Source organism: Bombina bombina, chromosome 4, assembly GCF_027579735.1.
Source record: "Bombina bombina isolate aBomBom1 chromosome 4, aBomBom1.pri, whole genome shotgun sequence".
NCBI lineage: Eukaryota > Metazoa > Chordata > Amphibia > Anura > Bombinatoridae > Bombina > Bombina bombina.
In genome coordinates, this window is record NC_069502.1 from 904,187,464 (window position 1) to 904,208,456 (window position 20,993).

A 20,993-nucleotide genomic window follows, 5' to 3' on the forward strand; every position below is an offset into this window, starting at 1 on the left:
GGCCCCCCGAGGTGGATGGCTCAGCAGTCCATGGAATCCCCGAGCCTGAGGAACAAGGCGCACTAGAACGACCTAAAGAACATAACTGACTGACTGAGTCAATGGGGCCAATTTGCATTTGTCACAGGACGAAGAATCTGAATCAGAAAGTTGAACAAATCTCAACATCAGCATCCTCCATAACTGGGTAAAGGATACCAAAAAAAATGGACTAAATATAAAACAATTTAAACGGCACCTGACACACACAATGGCTGGGGCACTCACCACCTCCTATGAACCAGACACTAGCGGACTAGAATTCTCCATCGCCACACAGTCAGGAATGCGGAAATGGGAGACCAGAACTTAACACGCCCGGTCACAAGATGAACCGTACAGTCCAAAAAAAGCACGCGCGACTGTAAGGCTGCATCACTTCAAAAAGCAGTTATATTCCAAAAGCCACGAGCCCAGTTAATACTACAAATAAGCAGATTAAATCACATAAACATGATTAAACCCCCCTTGTATAATAATACCCCTCAGGAGATATTAACCCTTGATTCCAAGATACTAAGAGAGTCCCACTGAGACCCTGTATTTTTCATGTGAGTTTGCAGGAATTAATGAGTTACAGAACAATCATGAAGAAGTAAAATGAAACGATCTTACCGGAATATACTCCGTGGAACAGGAACACGGCCCTTCAAGTGTGACGGATAGTAGCCTCGCCTCCGCCATGGACTTGAGAGAAGAAAGCAGGCAGCAAAGCGAAGTTAGACAACACCGATTGCTTGTGGAGTTGTTAAAATGAGTTGGGCTGGTTACGCAGAAAGAATCTTCCTGCATCTCCGGACTCTAACTTTCATCCAAGCCCTCACTGAGAGACTGACAGTCCCATGTCGAAGAGTAATACCCTCCATAAGAGACGAAAACAAACTTCTGACACTTTGCCAAACTCCTGGGACGAAAGGCAAAGAATGACTGGGGGATGAGGGAAGCGGGAGGAGTATTTAAGTCTTTGGCTGGGATGTCTTTGCCTATTCCTGCTCCTGGTAGTTCTTAATTCCTAAAAGTAATGAATGCAGCTGTGGACTCTTTCCATTTATGAAGAAATATACAACTTACATCTCTAATATCTAACAAAAACATACATTTATTGTGTACTGTGACAAATATAATGTGCCCTAAAACAGTATAATTAAAAATAAATAAAAAATAAAGGAACTGCTAGTAGTGAGAATTAAATAAAAAATGATATATTTGCTCTTTGTGTGCAATTATGACACAAATGTATGCATTTAGAAAAGCACTCAAAAACATACATACACCAACAAAATGTTCTGTATATAGCAGAAGCTACATACTACATTTTTATTTCTAAAAACTATTAAGCCAAAGGGGTGTTTTATATTGCATGTATAAGTAGTGAAGAACATTTTAGTTAAAAAACATAAATACTAACCAGGAATAGTCTAACAAATGAATAACAAAACTGTAACATACATATCTGCAGAAAGATTTTTATTCATAAATCATCTGTAGTTCACTACTAGTGATTGTGTATCGAATTGTGAAGCTGCTGCAATACACTGATAGACAAACAGATTTTAAGATAAAATGAAAAAGCATAGAAGTGTTGCTAAGAAACCAGATCTTCCTGGTAACATGCATATGTGTGGGGGAATCTTGGTATGAGTCACGAAAGAACAAATATGCTACAGGCATCAGCTTTTTACCTCCTACGATGTAAAATACGCCAAGCTTCGGAAGTTAATTTTGTTATTATAAATACATGCACTCCCCTAAACTAGTTTCTGCGGCCCCTGGGAAAGACAGAACTAAGAATGTGAGGCATAACTATTATTATATGCAAAACAGTAAGTCAAAATAAACGAAAACCAAAAATGCCATTTTTGTCCTACACGTTTCTGCACCGAAATTTCAGTGACAGAAACGTTTTGGCCAAAAATTGCATTTTTGGATATTGCGGTTTTCGTTTTTTGCCTGTTATTTTCGGTAATATTATTGTGTAGTATATTTCAAATTTAATGCTAGCCTAGAGCTGCTGTTTGAGTTCATTACTTGACTTACTGTTTTGCATATAATAATAGTTTTCTAGGACTATACTTTTTTTTGATAATTGGTAAAAAACAAACAATAAAAAAACGGTTAAATCTGATTCTGTTACACAGAACTAAGGAAAGAATAATACAATATATTTATATTTAATATTGTTTTAAGTAGGGATGCAGTGAAATTTCTGTAGCAGAAACATTTTGGTCGAAAATTGCATTATCCTTTTTTTCGTTTCGTTTTGCCTGGTAACATTATTGTGCAGCATATTATTGTTTTAAGATATTTTTTTGTCCAATTTTAATGTGTAACTTTCAATTAAAGTGTGGTTATTTTATTGGCATGCAGTTTTCCAATTAGATTTATTTATTTTATAAATTTATTCAGACAACATTTTTGTTTTTTTTTTGGCCAAGTGCATCCTGGATTTTCGGTTTTGGTCCAGAATTTCTATTTCGGTGCATCACATTGTTTTCTCTCAAACCCTACATTTTCAGTGGGTGGGGGAGTTTAGAACAAAGCAAACCATGTACAGACCACCCAGATGAGCAGGTGTGGGGAGACAAATTTGCTAAGTTTAAGGAATCTAAAACATTTGTACCAAACCCTGAATTTGAAACTGTAAGACTTAAACCCCCAAAACATATTTCATGATTCAGATAAATAGTAAATACAATAAAAAAAATCAAATTGACTTCCATTAACAAATTTACTTTGTTCTTTTGGTATCATTTGTTATATGGAGGAACGTGGCCGTGACTGGAGCAATATATGGCAGCAGTTTTAGGACTAATGCTAAACATTTGGTGGCAGCAGAGTTTTGAGTCATGCACTGCTCCAGAAATGTGCACACTACCTATCTAAATATCTCTTCAACAAAAAATCTGAATTTGATAATAAAAGTAATTGTTTTTTTTGTGTTTTTTTTAAAGTTTCCCTTTAAGTGAGAATGTGAAGACAATGCCTGGCACAGCTGTTCAGAGACTTTGTTCAGAGACTTGCGTTGCTTACGAAGAAAACATAGCTTGAGTAAAATGAGCCTTCACTGTGATCATTTCTTTGTGAGCATTGGGCTATAAGAACAACAGAACAAAGTAAACTATCCAAGGACACCTTTAATGTTTTATGACCAATTCTGAATACAAGACAAAAAGATTAATACAAAATTTCCAGATATTGTAGTAGCATCCAGATATGGTCAAAATGATTCCTTATTATATGGACAGAACAACAAGAACAGTCACACACTGAATACATATCCTGGAATACAAGTACATTGAACTTTAGCATGAATAAGAGATAAAAGGTCACTATTTTGCAAGCAAAAACAGTAGCAAGTACCCCTTTAAAGGTTTAAATATTATTGTAAAACAATCATCAAAAACATCCTCATTACTGAAAGGAATGGTTATTTGTTCAGGTTATGCATTTCTTTAAATAAAAAGAAGAAAAAAAAATCTGTCAGGAAGGTTCCAACATGTTGATAAAGTTGAGGAACCCAAAGGCTTCTAAAAAAACTTTAACCTACTAAACGTGGCACAAAGCAAATGGCTACAATTGAATATTAATTGGAGAACATGTTGTAAGCATCCAAAACGTAAGCCACAATGCAATTTTTACCTTCATCTGTCCGGTTTATTTCTTGTTCACTAAGGCGTGAATTTGCAGGCCTTGAAGAGGACACCACAGAAGGTTGTAATGACGGCAGCTCATCAACATCTCTAAGGTTTGCCAACATATCTTGGAGCTTTGATCTGTTTGGCCCTAACCACAAGAGAAAGGTAAAAAAAAACAGAACCTATCAATGCATATGCATATAATACTTTTGTAGCTTTTACATAATTGCATGATGGTACTGAAAACGCATTCTGAAACGCGTACTGCATATGTAGAAGTTATTGAAATGAGTTTGGTCTTAAACTAAGTCGGACTATTTAAAATTAATATACATATCATCATGCAGAACCAACAAAATATTGCTGATAACACAAAAATAGTTATCCTGGACCAGAATATCAGAAATCCAAAATACAAAGCAATGTTTAGTATGATATCAGCCATTTTGAATGAAGACGGAGATTTTTTTCTATTTTTTTTTAAGCTTACATCACTTGCTTACTTCCTTTTATTCACCTTGACACTTACCTGAATTTTGCGCCAACATGCTCCCACATCCCTGTTTTGATTGTTTTATATGGGACACAGGCTGAGACATTTCTTCTGAAGTTTTTCCTGTTATAAGTTTAGGGACAAAAGGTTCTTTAAGAAATGGAAATGTCTAACCCATGATCCATGGCATTTTCTAGATTAGTAAATCTTTAGTTAATTTTTTTTAAATTTAGAACTATACATTTTTTTTAAAATTGGTCATATACTTTAGGTTTAAATGTATATTTTTAATTTTGTTTTACCAATTTAGGAAATGCACAAAATAACAAACATTTGAGAAGCGATAAACACTCACTCAAGCTAGAGTTCAGATCTGGCTCTTTATTTATTTAGATTTAAATGAATGAAGGAAAGGAAAGCAGTAAGCCAGCTAAATGGTTGGATCCCAAATGCATCAGCATGGGGAGAAAAAACTCATGCAGGGATTTGATGTTAAAACAATTTGAAACGGTAAACATTGAGACGCTATCCTACAATATAACTCCCAATTCCATACAATATGTTATAGGTCTATTCCACTTGAAAATCCATAACAAAAGATTCAGCTTCACAATTCTCAACACATGTAAACTATGAACATACAAGTAAAAAATAACAACTTGCTATCAAAGTCTAAAGGGAAACCACAAGAAACTTAAAGGGACACTAAACCCAAATTCTTTATTTTGTGATTCAGATAGAGCATGCAATTTTAAGCAACTTTCTAATTTACTCCTATTATCAATTTTTCTTCGTTCTCTTGCTATCTTTATTTGAAAAAGAAGGAATCTAAGCTATTTTTGGTTCAGTACCATGGACAGCACTTGTTTATTGGTGGGTGAATTTATCCACCAACCAGCAAGAACAACCCAGGATGTTCACCAAAAATGGGCCAGCATCTAAACTTACATTCTTGCACTTCAAATAAAGATATCAAGATAATGAAGAAAATTTGAAATTAAGTAAATTAGAAAGTTGCTTAAAATTGCATGCTCTATCTGAATCACGAAAGAAAAAATATGGGTTCAGTGTCCCTTTAAAGGGGATACTAAACCCAATTTTTTTCTTTTATGATTCGGATAGAACTACATGTAGCCACTAATCAGCAAGTGCTATCCAGGGTTCAGAACGAAAAATGGGCCGGCTGCTAAGCTTTACATTCCTGCTTTTTCAAATAAAGATACCAAGAGAATGAAGAAAATTTGATAATAGGAGTAAATTAGAAAGTTGCTTAAAATTGCCTGCAGTATCTGAATCGTGAAAGAAAAAAATGTGGGTTTAGTATCCCTTTAAACAAGTTGTACTTACTCAAATGTCAACATGAATGTCATAGACTACTACAAATATATAATTTACAATAATATTGATTTTTATAAATCTGCAGTTTTCATTTACATAAGCAATGGACTATCCTTTGCATGAATTGAAAAATAAACTTTAATGTAACTATTGTTTAAGAATAAAAATGTAACAAGTTGCACCAGTAGGCAGTAGAGGTCATTGGGCAAGAGAACTATATTGACTCATGAATCTTCCATAACATCAAAGGATTTCTTGCTTCCTTATTTTTGGTCTGATATAAAGAGAATGAAGCAAATTGGAAACTGTTTAAAATGACATGCTCTAAACATGAAAGATTCATTTTCGTACTGTTTTTGCACTACTTTAGAATATGTGCAACTGCAAAGCTAACCTGTATATTCCCTAAAATCAGTGTCCTCATTTTTCAGTGATAACGCAAATATTTATAAGTAACAAAAGCATTATTTAACCCTCTACATGCGGAGTCATTTTAATCGGTGAGCTGCTCACATTTAGGCCCTACTGTAGGCCATTTTTATCTAGTAACAAATCATGTCATTTTTTCAGGAGACCCAGCAGATTTAAAGGGACAGTCTAGTCCTAAACAAACTTTCATTATTCAGATATGGCATGTCATTTTAAACAATTTTCAAATTTACAACTATCACCAATTTTGCTTTGTTCTCTTGGTATTCTTAGTTGAAAGCTAAACCTAGGAGGTTCATATGCTAATTTCTAAGCCCTTGAAGGCTGCCTCTCATCTCAGGGCATTTTGAAAGTTATTCACCACTAGAGGGTGTAGTTCATGTGTTTCATATAGATAACACTGTGCTCACACACGTGGAGTTCCTAGGACCAGCACTGATTAGATAAAATGCAAGTCTGTTAAAAAAAACTGAAATGAGGTGGCAGTTTGCAGAGGCTTACAAACAAGATAACCAGAGGTAAAAAGTGTATTAATGTAACTGTGTTGGTTATGCAAAACTAGGGAATAGGTAATAAAGGGATTATCTATCTTTTAAAACAAATATTTTGGTGTAGACTGTCCCTTTAAAATAACATAATTTATGTAAGAACTTACCTGATAAATTCATTTCTTTCATATTAGCAAGAGTCCATGAACTAGTGACGTATGGGATATACATTCCTACCAGGAGGGGCAAAGTTTCCCAAACCTTAAAATGCCTATAAATACACCCCTCACCACACCCACAATTCAGTTTAACGAATAGCCAAGAAGTGGGGTGATAAGAAAAAAGTGCGAAAGCATATAAAATAAGGAATTGGAATAATTGTGCTTTATACAAAAAAATCAAAACCACCACAAAAAAGGGCAGGCCTCATGGACTCTTGCTAATATGAAAGAAATGAATTTATCAGGTAAGTTCTTACATAAATTATGTTTTGTTTCATGTAATTAGCAAGAGTCCATGAGCTAGTGACGTATGGGATAATGATTACCCAAGATGTGGATCTTTCCACGCAAGAGTCACTAGAGAGGGAGGGATAAAATAAAGACAGCCAATTCCTGCTGAAAATAATCCACACCCAGAATAAAATTTAATGAAAAAACATAAGCAGAAGATTCAAACTGAAAACACTGCCTGAAGTACGTTTCTACCAAAGACTGCTTCAAAAGAAGAAAACACATCAAAATGGTAGAATTTAGTAAAATTATGCAAAGAGGACCAAGTTGCTGCTTTGCAAATCTGATCAACCGAAGCTTCATTCCTAAACGCCCAGGAAGTAGAACTGACCTAGTAGAATGAGCTGTAATCCTTTGAGGTGGAGTGTTACCCGACTCAACATAGGCATGATGAAATAAAGATTTCAACCAAGATGCCAAAGAAATGGCAGAAGCTTTCTGGCCTTTTCTAGAACCGGAAAAGATGACAAAAAGACTAGAAGTCTTTCGGAAAGACTTAGTAGCTTCAACATAATATTACAAAGCTCTAACAGCATCCAAAGAATGCAATGATTTCTCCTTAGAATTCATAGGATCAGGACATAATGAAAGAACCACAATTCCTCTACTAATGTTGTTAGAATTCACAACCTTAGGTAAAAAAATCAAAAGAAGTTCGCAGCACCGCCTTATCCTGATGCAAAATCAGAAAAGGAGACTCACAAAAAAAGAGTAGATAATTCAGAGACTCTTCTGGCAGAAGAGATGGCCAAAAGAAACAAAACTTTCCAAGAAAGTAATATAACGACCAAAGAATGCATGGGTTCAAAAGGAGGAGCTTGAAGAGCCCTCAGAACCAAATTCAAACTCCAAGGAGGAGAAATTGACTTAAAGACAGGTTTTATACGAACCAAAGGTTGTACAAAACAATAAATATCAGGAAGATTAGCAAACCTTCTGAGAAAAAGAACAGAAAGAGCAGAGATTTGTCTTTCAAGGAACTTGCGGACAAACCTTTATCTAAACCATCCTGAAGAAACTGTAAAATTCTCGGTATTCAAAAAGAATGCCAAGAAAAAAAGATGAGAAAGACACTAAGAATTATAAGTCTTCCAGACTCTATAATATATCTCTCTAGATACAAATTTACAAGCCTGTCACATAGTATCAATCACAGAGTCAGAGAAACCTCTTTGACCAAGAATCAAGCGTTCAAACTCCATACCTTAAAATTAAGGTTTTGAGACAGAAAGACTGGTCTTAACGGAAGAGTCCACAGCTGGCAAGAGGCCATCCGGACAAGATCCGCATACCAAAACCTGTGAGGCCATGCTGGAGCTACCAGCAGGACAAACGAGCATTCCTTTAGAATATTGGAGAATACCCTTGGAAGAAGAACTAGAGGCGGAAAGATATAGGCAGGATGACACTTGTAAGGAAGAAAATAATGCATCCACTGCCTCCGCCCGAGGATCCCGGGATCCGGACAGATACCAGGGAAGTTTCTTGTTCAGATGAGAAGCCATCAGATCTATTTCTGGGAGTTCCCACATTGAACAATCTGAGGAAATACCTCTGGGTGAAGAGACCATTCGCCCAGGTGCAACGTTTGGCGACTGAGATAATCCGCTTTCCAATTGTCCATACCTGGGATATGAACCGCAGAGATTAGACAGGAGCTGGATTCCGCCCAAACCAAAATTCGAGATACTTCTTTCATAACCAGAGGACTGTGAGTCCCTCCTTGATGATTGATGTATGCCACAGTTGTGACATTGTCTATCTGAAAACAAATGAACAACTCTCTCTTCAGAAGAGGCCAAGATTGGAAAGCTCTGAAAATTGCACGGAGTTCCAAATATTGATCGGAAATCTCACCTCCTGAGATTCCCAAACCCCTTGTGCCGTCAGATACCCCCACACAGCTCCCCAACCTGTAAGACTTGCATCTGTTGAGATTATAGTCCAGGTTGGAAGAACAAGAAGCCCCCTGAACTAAACAATGATGATCTGTCCACCATGTCAGAGAGTGTCGTATAATCGGTTTAAAGATATTAATTGAGATATCTTTGAGTAATCCCTGCACCATTGGTTCAGCATACAGAGCTGAAGAGGTCGCATGTGAAAACGAGCAAAGGAGATCGCATCTGATGCGGCAGTCCTAAGACCTAAAATTTCCATGCATAAGGCTACCAAAGGGAATGATTGTGACTGAAGGTTTTGACAAGCTGATATCAATGTTAAACTTCTCTTGTCTGACAAGGACAGAGTCATAGACACTGAATCTATCTAGAAACCTAAAAAGGTTACCCTTGTCTGAGGAATCAATGAACTGATTGGTAAATTGAACCTCCAGCCATGAACTTGAAGAAACAACACAAGTCGATTCGTATGAGATTCTTCGAAAATGAGAAGACTGAGCAAATACCAAGATATCGTCCAAATAAGGAAATACCAAAACCCTGTTCTCTGATTACAGAAAGAAGGGCACCGAGAACCTTTGAAAAAAATTCTTGGAACTGAGGCTAGGCCAAACGGTAGAGCCAAAAAACTGGTAATGCTTGTCTAAAAAGAGAATCTCAGACACTAAAAGTGATCTGGATGAATCGGAATATGCAGATACACATCCTGTAAATCTATTGTAGACATATAATGCCCTTGCTAAACAAAAAGCAGGATAGTCCTACAGTAACCATCTTGAATGTTGGTATCCTTACATAACGATTCAATATTGATAGATCCGGAACTGGTCTGAAGGAATTGACCTTCTTTGGTACAATGAAGAGATAAAATAAAACCCCAGCCCCTGTTCCAGAACTGGAACTGGCATAATTACTCCAACCAACTCTAGATCTGAAACACATTTCAGAAATGCTGAGCCTTTGCTGTGTTAACTGGGACACGGGAAAGAAAAAAAAATCTCTTAGCAGGAGGCCTTAACTTGAAGCCAATTCTGTACCTTTCTGAAACAATGTTCTGAAACCAGAGATTGTGAACGGAATTGATCCAAATTTCTTTGAAGAAAACGTAATCTGCCCCATACCAGCTGAGCTGGAATAAGGGCCGCACCTTCATGGGTACTTAGGAGCTGGCTATAGATTTCTATAAGGCTTGGATATATTCCAAACTGGAAATAGTTTCCAAACTGATACCGCTCCTGAGGATGAAGGATCAGGCTTTTGTTCCTTGTTGTGAGGAAAGGAACGAAAAAGACTATTAGACCTAAATTTACCTTAGATTTTTTATCCTTTGGTAAAAAAGTTCCCTTCCTTCCAGAAACAATTGAGATAATAATTTAATACCCTGGAAAGAAAGGGAAAGCAAAGTTGACTTAGAAGACATATCAGCATTCCAAGTTTAATCCATAAAGCTTTTTTAGCTAAAATAGCTAGAGACATATACCTGACATCAACTCTAATGATATCAAAAGATGGTATCACCAATAAAATTATTAGCATGTTATAGAATAATAAAAATGCTATAAAATTATGATCTGTTACTTGTTGCGCTAAAGCTTCTAACCAAAAAGTTGAAGCTGCAGCAACATCCGCTAAAAATATAGCAGGTCTAAGAAGATTACCTGAACATAAGTAAGCTTTTCTTAGAAAGGATTCAATTTTCCTTAAATAAAGTACTATCTGCCGTAGAAATAGTAGTACATTTAGCAGGAGTAGAGACAACCCCAAAACCTTAGGGATTTTGTCCCAAAAAACTCTAATCTGTCAGATGGCACAGGATATAATTGCTTAAACGTTTAGAAGGAGTAAAAGAATTACCCAAATTATTCCATTCCCTGGAAATTATTTCAGAAATAGCATCAGGGAGATTAAACACTTCTGGAATAACTACAGGAGATTTAAAAACCTTATTTAAACGCTTAGATTTAGTATCAAGAGGACCAGAATCCTCTATTTCTAATGCAATTAATACTTCTTTAAATAAAGAACGAATAAATTCCATCTTGAACAAATACAAAGATTTATCAGTATCAGAATGATGATGTTCATTTAAAAATTCATCTGAAAAAAGAGAAGTTTTAAAAGACTTATGTAAACTAGAAGGAGAAATAACAGACATAGCCTTCTTAATGGATTTAAAAAATAAAATCTCATATGTTTATCAGGAACACTCTGAAAATTAGATGTTGACGGAACAGCAACAGGTAATGTAACAATACTAAAGGAAATTTTATCTGCATTAATAAGTTTGTCATGACATGCAATACAAACAACAGCTGGAGAAAACAGATACCAAAAGTTTATAGCAGATACACTTAGCTTTGGTAGCTCCAGCACTAGACAGCGATTTTCCTGTAGTATCTTCTGACTCAGATGCAACGTGAGACATCTTGCAATATGTAAGACAAAAAAACAACATATAAAGCAAAATTGATCAAATTCCTTAAATGACAGTTTCAGGAATGGGAAAAAATGCCAAAGAACAAGCTTCTAGCAACCAGAAGCAATGAAAAATGAGACTAAAATAATGTGGAGACAAAAGCGACGCCCATATTTTTTAGCGCCAAATCAGACGCCCACATTATTTGGCGCCTAAAATGCTTTTGGCGCCAAAAATGACGCCACATCCGGAACGCCGACATTTTTGGCGCAAAATAACGTCAAAAAAATGACGCAACTTCCGGCGACACGTATGACGCCGGAAACGGAAAAGAATTTTTGCGCCAAAAAAGTCAGCGCCAAAAATGACGCAATAAAATGAAGCATTTTCAGCCCCCGCGAGCCTAACAGCCCACAGGGAAAAAAGAGTCAAATTTTTGAAGGTAAGAAAAAAATGATTAATTCAAATGCATTATCCCAAATATGAAACTGACTGTCTGAAAAATAAGGAAAGTTGAACATTCTGAGTCAAGGCAAATAAATGTTTGAATACATATATTTAGAACTTTATAAACAAAGTGCCCAACCATAGCTTAGAGTGTCACAGAAAATAAGATTTACTTACCCCAGGACACTCGTCTACATGTTTGTAGAAAGCCAAACCAGTACTGAAACGAGAATCAGCAGAGGTAATGGTATATATAAGAGTATATCGTCGATCTGAAAAGGGAGGTAAGAGATGAATCTCTACGACCGATAACAGAGAACCTATGAAATAGACCCCGTAGAAGGAGATCACTGCATTCAAATAGGCAATACTCTCCTCACATCCCTCTGACATTCACTGCACGCTGAGAGGAAAACCGGGCTCCAACTTGCTGCGGAGCGCATATCAACGTAGAATCTAGCACAAACTTACTTCACCACCTCCATCGGAGGCAAAGTTTGTAAAACTGAATTGTGGGTGTGGTGAGGGGTGTATTTATAGGCATTTTAAGGGTTGGGAAACTTTGCCCCTCCTGGTAGGAATGTATATCCCATACGTCACTAGCTCATGGACTCTTGCTAATTACATGAAAGAAATATAATTTTGTGTGTATATCATGACATGTAAAGAATCTAAAACAAAAAGTGTGAAAAAATGCATTTTTAAATACAATTTTAATAAACAATGTTATAAACACTAGTGTGAGTGTGTAGGTTTTATCCTTACACTGTATAGTAAAAAGTAGGGGTTATCCTCATAAATAAGGGCCTTTCAGTATAGGTATAAATAACTGATCTGCACGTAGTGGCTCCCATGAGCCTGTATGCAATTAAATGGACATGTATTCATTATTACCATAGTAATCCCCTGGCTGTTAAAACGTATTATAGGTGCTTTATTTTTTAAAAGGGGCTTTAAAACAAGGGGTCTTAAAGTGATGTTAAAGAATGCACAATATAAATGTTATTTATTCTTTGCCTAATCAGCATATAAAAAATCACCAGCTTTTTTTTTTTTTTTTAAATAATCAAAATTAGCACAGAAATTAAAATGTTCTCCCTACCAGTACCGTCTGTACCTCCGCCCCCTCAATCTTGCTGTTGTGTAGTAACCAGCTCCAACCGCTCTATAATTTTAACAAAATATGAGCCTGGATTTCAGGTAATGTGCTATGCGGCACACTTCCTTATTGGAGGTGCCAGCTACAGTGTCATAACATACAAAAAAGTTAAAGGGTTGCAGGCAGTGTAGACAAGAGGTTGCAACGTATTTAATGAACTTAAAAAAAAAAAAAAAGTTTTTTTTCCCAATAATTGCTTTACAAAATAAAACCGGTTTCATTCAGTGCTTTCACAGAACAGTCTATACTTTACTATCACTTTAAGGGTCTCTAGACTTAAACCCACAAGACGCACATTGTTTGCATTTTCAAGCAGTAGGTCTTGGGGGTTTCTAGGGCTTAAGGGATCTGAAATTGAGTTGTTTGAATACCCCCCCCCCCCCCATCCAGCTCCCTTCTCAGCACTTAAGGGGCTTGGCGACACCAGTGCATCTCCATGGTGTTTATGAGATGAGCTCCAAGTGTCACCCTCGCTAAATACATTGTGTGGAAGATAACCATTCACACAAGGGGTTAAGTTAAAAAGGACTATAATAGTGAAATATATTACAACATCATACCACAACAAAGGGGTTTAAAGGGGCATAAAACTACAATTTTTTCCTTTCATGATTCAGGCAGGACAAATTCAAAAGGGAAAAAAGCAATAGAGGCGCCAATGGTGCAGATCAATGGTGTTTTGTAAGCACTTATAACCAGTGATATACACAAGGTACTCACATGTATAAAAGGCAATCAGTTATGCCTATAGAGACGGGCTGGATTTCTACAGCAATCCAGCTGGCTGATCCAGGAGATAAAGGCAGAATATTTGTGTAAAGGATTCACACCCTAAATGTAGCGTAGCAGTAAACCATACACAGCACTCAAAGTGGATAAAAATAAAAACATATTTATTTAAAAGTATATAAAAGTTTACCACTCATCTCAGTGCCAAAATAGGTATGGCTAGTGGAGAAACAGTGCAACGCGTTTCTCAGATAGACTGTTTCCTCAGGCATGTTTCTCATCAATACTTTACATCCTTATATAGGGCTACGCTACTACAAACACCAATAACCCACCCCTAACAATGATCACAACAAGGACCAATCACAAACCGTCATTTGGACAACACCCACCCTGCTGCAATCATAATCAAATAAAACTATGCTAAAAAACATAATTTATGTAAGAACTTACCTGATAAATTCATTTCTTTCATATTAACAAGAGTCCATGAGCTAGTGACGTATGGGATATACATTCCTACCAGGAGGGGCAAAGTTTCCCAAACCTCAAAATGCCTACAAATACACCCCTCACCACACCCACAAATCAGTTTAACGAATAGCCAAGAAGTGGGGTGATAAGAAAAAAAGTGCGAAGCATATAAAATAAGGAATTGGAATAATTGTGCTTTATACAAAAAAATCATAACCACCCCAAAAAAAGGGTGGGCCTCATGGACTCTTGTTAATATGAAAGAAATGAATTTATCAGGTAAGTTCTTACATAAATTATGTTTTCTTTCATGTAATTAACAAGAGTCCATGAGCTAGTGACGTATGGGATAATGACTACCCAAGATGTGGATCTTTCCACACAAGAGTCACTAGAGAGGGAGGGATAAAATAAAGACAGCCAATTCCTGCTGAAAATAATCCACACCCAAAATAAAGTTTAATGAAAAACCTAAGCAGAAGATTCAAACTGAAACCGCTGCCTGAAGAACTTTTCTACCAAAAATTGCTTCAGAAGAAGAAAATACATAAAAATGGTAGAATTTAGTAAAAGTATGCAAAGAGGACCAAGTTGCTGCTTTGCAGATCTGGTCAACCGAAGCTTCATTCCTAAACGCCCAGGAAGTAGATACTGACCTAGTAGAATGAGCTGTAATTCTCTGAGGCGGAATTTTACCCGACTCAACATAGGCAAGATGAATTAAGGATTTCAACCAAGATGCCAAAGAAATGGCAGAAGCTTTCTGGCCTTTCCTAGAACCGGAAAAGATAACAAATAGACTAGAAGTCTTACAGAAAGATTTCGTAGCTTCAACATAATATTACAAAGCTCTAACAACATCCAAAGAATGCAACGATTTCTCCTTAGAATTCTTAGGATTAGGACATAATGAAGGAACCACAATTTCTCTACTAATGTTGTTGGAATTCACAACTTTAGGTAAAAATTCAAAAGAAGTTCGCAACACCGCCTTATCCTGATGAAAAATCAGAAAAGGAGACTCACACGAAAGAGCAGATAATTCAGAAACTCTTCTAGCAGAAGAGATGGCCAAAAGGAACAAAACTTTCCAAGAAAGTAATTTAATGTCCAATGAATGCATAGGTTCAAACGGAGGAGCTTGAAGAGCTCCCAGAACCAAATTCAAACTCCAAGGAGGAGAAATTGACTTAATGACAGGTTTTATACGAACCAAAGCTTGTACAAAACAATGAATATCAGGAAGAATAGCAATCTTTCTGTGAAAAAGAACAGAAAGAGCAGAGATTTGTCCTTTCAAAGAACTTGCGGACAAACCCTTATCCAAACCATCCTGAAGAAATTGTAAAATTCTCGGTATTCTAAAAGAATGCCAAGAAAAATGATGAGAAAGACATCAAGAAATATAAGTCTTCCAGACTCTATAATATATCTCTCTGGATATAGATGTACGAGCCTGTAACATAGTATTAATCACAGAGTCAGAGAAACCTCTTTGACCAAGAATCAAGCGTACAATCTCCATACCTTTAAATTTAAGGATTTCAGATCCTGATGGAAAAAAGGACCTTGAGACAAAAGGTCTGGTCTTAACGGAAGAGTCCACGGTTGGCAAGAGGCCATCCGGACAAGATCCGCATACCAAAACCTGTGAGGCCATGCCGGAGCTACCAGCAGAACAAACGAGCATTCCTTCAGAATCTTGGAGATTACTCTTGGAAGAAGAACTAGAGGCGGAAAGATATAGGCAGGATGATACTTCCAAGGAAGTGAAAATGCATCCACTGCCTCCGCCTGAGGATCCCGGGATCTGGACAGATACCTGGGAAGTTTCTTGTTTAGATGAGAAGCCATCAGAACTATTTCTGGAAGTTCCCACATTTGAACAATCTGAAGAAATACCTCTGGGTGAAGAGACCATTCGCCCGGATGCAACGTTTGGCGACTGAGATAATCCGCTTTCCAATTGTCCATACCTGGGATATAAACCGCAGAGATTAGACAGGAGCTGGATTCCGCCCAAACCAAAATTCGAGATACTTCTTTCATAGCCAGAGGACTGTGAGTCCCTCCTTGATGATTGATGTATGCCACAGTTGTGACAATGTCTTATCTGAAAACAATGAACAACTCTCTCTTCAGAAGAGGCCAAGACTGAAGAGCTCTGAAAATTGCACGGGGTTCCAAAATATTGATCTGAAATCTCACCTCCTGAGATTCCCAAACCCCTTGTGCCGTCAGATACCCCCACACAGCTCCCCAACCTGTAAGACTCGTATCTGTTGAGATTATAGTCCAGGTCGGAAGAACAAAGAAGCCCCCTGAACTAAACGATGGTGATCTGTCCACCATGTCAGAGAGTGTCGTAAAATCGGTTTAAAGATATTAATTGAGTTATCTTTGAGTAATCCCTGCACCATTGGTTCAGCATACAGAGCTGAAGAGGTCGCATGTGAAAACGAGCAAAGGAGATCGCATCTGATGCGGCAGTCCTAAGATCCAACATTTCCATGCATAAGGCTACCAAAGGGAATGATTGTGACTGAAGGTTTTGACAAGCTGATATCAATGTTAAACTTCTCTTGTCTGACAAGGACAGAGTCATAGACACTGAATTTATCTAGAAACCTAAAAAGGTTACCCTTGTCTGAGGAATCAATAAACTGATTGGTAAATTGATCCTCCAACCATGAACTTGAAGAAACAACACAAGTCGATTCGTATGAGATTCTTCGAAAATGAGAAGACTGAGCAAGTACCAAGATATCGTCCAAATAAGGAAATACCAAAACCCTATTCTCTGATTACAGAAAGAAGGGCACCGAGAACCTTTGAAAAAAATTCTTGGAACTGAGGCTAGACCAAATAGTAGAGCCACAAAACTGGTAATGCTTGTCTAAAAAGAGAATCTCAGACACTAAAAGTGATCTGGATGAATCGGAATATGCAGATACACATCCTGTAAATCTATTGTAGACATATAATGCCCTTGCTAAACAAAAGGCAGGATAGACCTACAGTAACCATCTTGAATGTTGGTATCCTAACATAACGATTCAATAATGATAGATCCATAACTGGTCTGAAGGAATTGACCTTCTTTGGTACAATGAAGAGATAAAATAAAACCCCAGCCCCTGTTCCAGAACTGGAACTGGCATAAATACTCCAGCCAACTCTAGATCTGAAACACATTTCAGAAATGCTGAGCCTTGCTGTGTCAATTGGGACACGGGAAAGAAAAGAATCTCTTAGCAGGAGGCCTTAACTTGAAGCCAATTCTGTACCTTCCTGAAACAATGTTTCTGAAACCAGAGATTAAGAACGGAATTGATCCAAATTTCTTTGAAGAAAACGTAATCTGCCCCATACCAGCTGAGCTGGAATAAGGGCCGCACCTTCATAGGTACTTAAGAGCTGGCTATAGGATTCTATAAGGCTTGGATATATTCCAAACTGGAAATAGTTTCCAAACTGATACCGCTCCTGAGGATGAAGGATCAGGCTTTTGTTCCTTGTTGTGAGGAAAGGAACGAAATGATTATTTACCCTGGAAAGAAAGGGAAAGCAAAGTTGACTTAGAAGACATGTCAGCATTCCAAGTTTAATCCATAAAGCTTTTCTAGCTAAAATAGCTAGAGACATATACCTGACATCAACTCTAATGATATCAAAAGATGGTATCACCAATAAAATTATTAGCATGTTATAGAATAATAATAATGCTATAAAATTAGGATCTGTTACTTGTTGCGCTAAAGCATCTAACCAAAAAGTTGAAGCTGCAGCAACATCCGCTAAAAATATAGCAGGTCTAAGAAGATTACCTGAACATAAGTAAGCTTTTCTTAGAAAGGATTCAATTTTCCTATCTAAAGGATCCTTAAATGAAGTACTATCTGCCATAGGAATAGTAGTACATTAGCAGGAGTAGAGACAGCCCCATAACCTTAGGGATTTTTGTCCCAACAAACTCTAATCTGTCAGATGGCACAGGATATAATTTGCTTAAACGTCTAGAAGGAGTAAATAAATTACCCAAATTATTCCATTCCCTGGAAATTACTTCAGAAATAGCATCAGGGAGATAAAACACTTCTGGAATAACTACAGGAGATTTAAAAACCTTATTTAAACGTTTACATTTAGTATCAAGAGGACCAGTATCCTCTATTTCTAATGCAAATAACACTTCTTTAAGTAAAGAACGAATAAATTCCATCTTGAACAAATACAAAGATTTATCAGCATCAACCTCTGAGACAGAAACCTCTGAACCAGAAGAACCATTATCAGTATCAGAATGATGATGTTCATTTAAAAATTCATCTGAAAAAAAGAGAAGTTTTAAAAGACTTTTATGTATACTAGAAGGAGAAATAACAGACATAGCCTTCTTAATGGATTTAAAAAATAAAATCTCTTATGTTATCAGGAACACTCTGAAAATTAGATGTTGACGGACAGCAACAGGTAATGTAACAGTACTAAAGGAAATTTTATCTGCATTAATAAGTTTGACATGACATGCAATACAAATAACAGCTGGAGAAACAGATACCAAAAGTTTATAGCAGACTTAGCTTGGTAGCTCCAGCACTGTGCAGTGATTTTCCTGTAGTAACTTCTGACTCAGTTGCAACGTGGAACATCTTGCAATATGTAAAAGAAAAAAACAACATATAAAGTAAAATTGATCAAATTCCTTAAATGACAGTTTCAGGAATGGGAAAAAAATGCCAGTGAACAAGCTTCTAGCAACCAGAAGCAATAAATAATGAGACTTAAATAATGTGGAGACAAAAATGACGCCCATATTTTTTAGCGCCAAAAAAGACGCCCACATTATTTGGCGCCTAAATGCTTTTGGCGCCAAAAATGACGCCACATCCGGAACGCCGACATCTTTGACGCAAAATAACGTCAAAAAATGACGCAACTTCCGGCGACACGTATGACGCCGGAAACGGAAAATAATTTTTGCGCCAAAAAAGTCCGCGCCAAGAATGACGCAATAAAATGAAGCATTTTCAGCCCCCGCGAGCCTAACAGCCCACAGGGAAAAAAGTCAAATTTTTGAGGAAAGAAAAAATATGATAATTCAATGCATAATCCCAAATATGAAACTGACTGTCTGGAAATAAGGAAAGTTGAACATTCTGAGTCAAGGCAAATAAATGTTTGAATACATATATTTAGAACTTTATAAACAAAGTGCCCAACCATAGCTTAGAGTGTCACAGAAAATAAGACTTACTTACCCCAGGACACTCATCTACATGTTTGTAGAAAGCCAAACCAGTACTGAAACGAGAATCAGTAGAGGAAATGGTAAATATAAGAGTATATCGTCGATCTGAAAAGGGAGGTAAGAGATGAATCTCTACGACCGATAACAGAGAACCTTATGAAATAGACCCCGTAGAAGGAGATCACTGCATTCAATAGGCAATACTCTCTTCACATCCCTCTGACATTCACTGCACGCTGAGAGGAAAACCGGGCTCCAACTTGCTGCGGAGCGCATATCAACGTAGAATCTAGCACAAACTTACTTCACCACCTCCCTTGGAGGCAAAGTTTGTAAAAACTGATTTGTGGGTGTGGTGAGGGGTGTATTTGTAGGCATTTTGAGGTTTGGGAAACTTTGCCCCTCCTGGTAGGAATGTATATCCCATACGTCACTAGCTCATGGACTCTTGTTAATTACATGAAAGAAACACTATTATAAGTAAAATATATAAAAGAATTAGACGCCTCTTCCTTGTGTTTTTTTCTTAACAAATTCAAAAGGGACACAAAACCCACATTTTTTTTTCTTTTACGATTAAGAATACAGCTTTAAACAAATTTCTATATTCCAATTTTCTTGGGCATATATGTGCAGCCACCAATAAGTTGTTCCTGAGCCTACCTGGTTATGCGTTTCAATTTGACCAACAGAGGCCTTATTCTTAAAGGCCCATGAAGTAGCAACTGATCTGGTAGAATGGGCAGTAATCCATTTAGGAGACTGACCCGCCTCAAAGTAAACGTTATGAATCAAAAGCTTTAACCAGGAGGCTAACAAAACCGCAGAAGCTTTTTGACCCTTCCTGGAACCAGAAAAATAAACAAGCTAGAAGATTGTTTAAAATCCTTAGTAGCCTGCAAATAGAACTTCAAAGCTCTGACCACATCCAAATTATGCAGAAGCCTCCCCTTACAATTCTTTGGATTAGGACAAAAAGAGGGAACAACAATCTCACGATTGATGTTATCAGAAGAAATCACCTTAGGCAAAAAGTCAAACTTAGTTATCAAAACAGCCTCATCCTGATGAAAAAAAGATAGAGGCTCACAAAAAAGAGCAGACAGTTCAAAAACTACAGAAGAAAAGTCGCCAAAAGAAACACCACCTTCCAGGACAAAAGCGGAATACACAAATTATGCATAGGTTCAAAAGGAAAAACCTGCAAAATTCTTAAAACCAAATTAAGACTCTATGGAGGATAAATTGGTTTAAGCACAGCATACTGTAAAACTTGTTTTTCCACTAATGCATTTGCAGAACATAAAAATGTATGAGATATTGCATTTTCAGGTATATAAGATCTCATATCACTTTGTGTACACATACTTGTATCCTTATCTTATATTTTAAATGTCTGTAAACCAAAGCTCAGTGCTTAGAGAGAACAATGTAAAATTATCATTGTGTAATTTATTCTGCTGGCTGTGTTTACATAGCTTTGTCAATTGCCTAGACTCCAGTATAGAAACTTTCAGTATAGGTGGGAATACCACAGGCTAAATCCGCTATTTCAAATGCTACAGCAGGTAAAATGGACTATTTGGAACAATTTAAAAGGGGAGACATTTTTTGGGGTAAACTATCCCTTTAATCCTAAGGCCTGGACAAAATTCTGAATATCTAGAAATGTAACAATCTGC

General features: G+C 37.0%; 1 protein-coding gene across 2 annotated transcripts in view; it reads right to left on the minus strand.

Annotated features, from left to right (window-relative positions):
• The window catches only part of STRN (striatin), a 574,950-nt gene that overhangs the window by 133,153 nt on the left and 420,804 nt on the right, over positions 1-20,993 (minus strand). For both annotated transcript variants that reach the window (XM_053711828.1, XM_053711827.1), the window contains one exon: positions 3,679-3,822. In XM_053711828.1, coding sequence (XP_053567803.1) covers positions 3,679-3,822 — 144 coding nt within the window. The remainder of the gene's footprint in view (positions 1-3,678; positions 3,823-20,993) is intronic.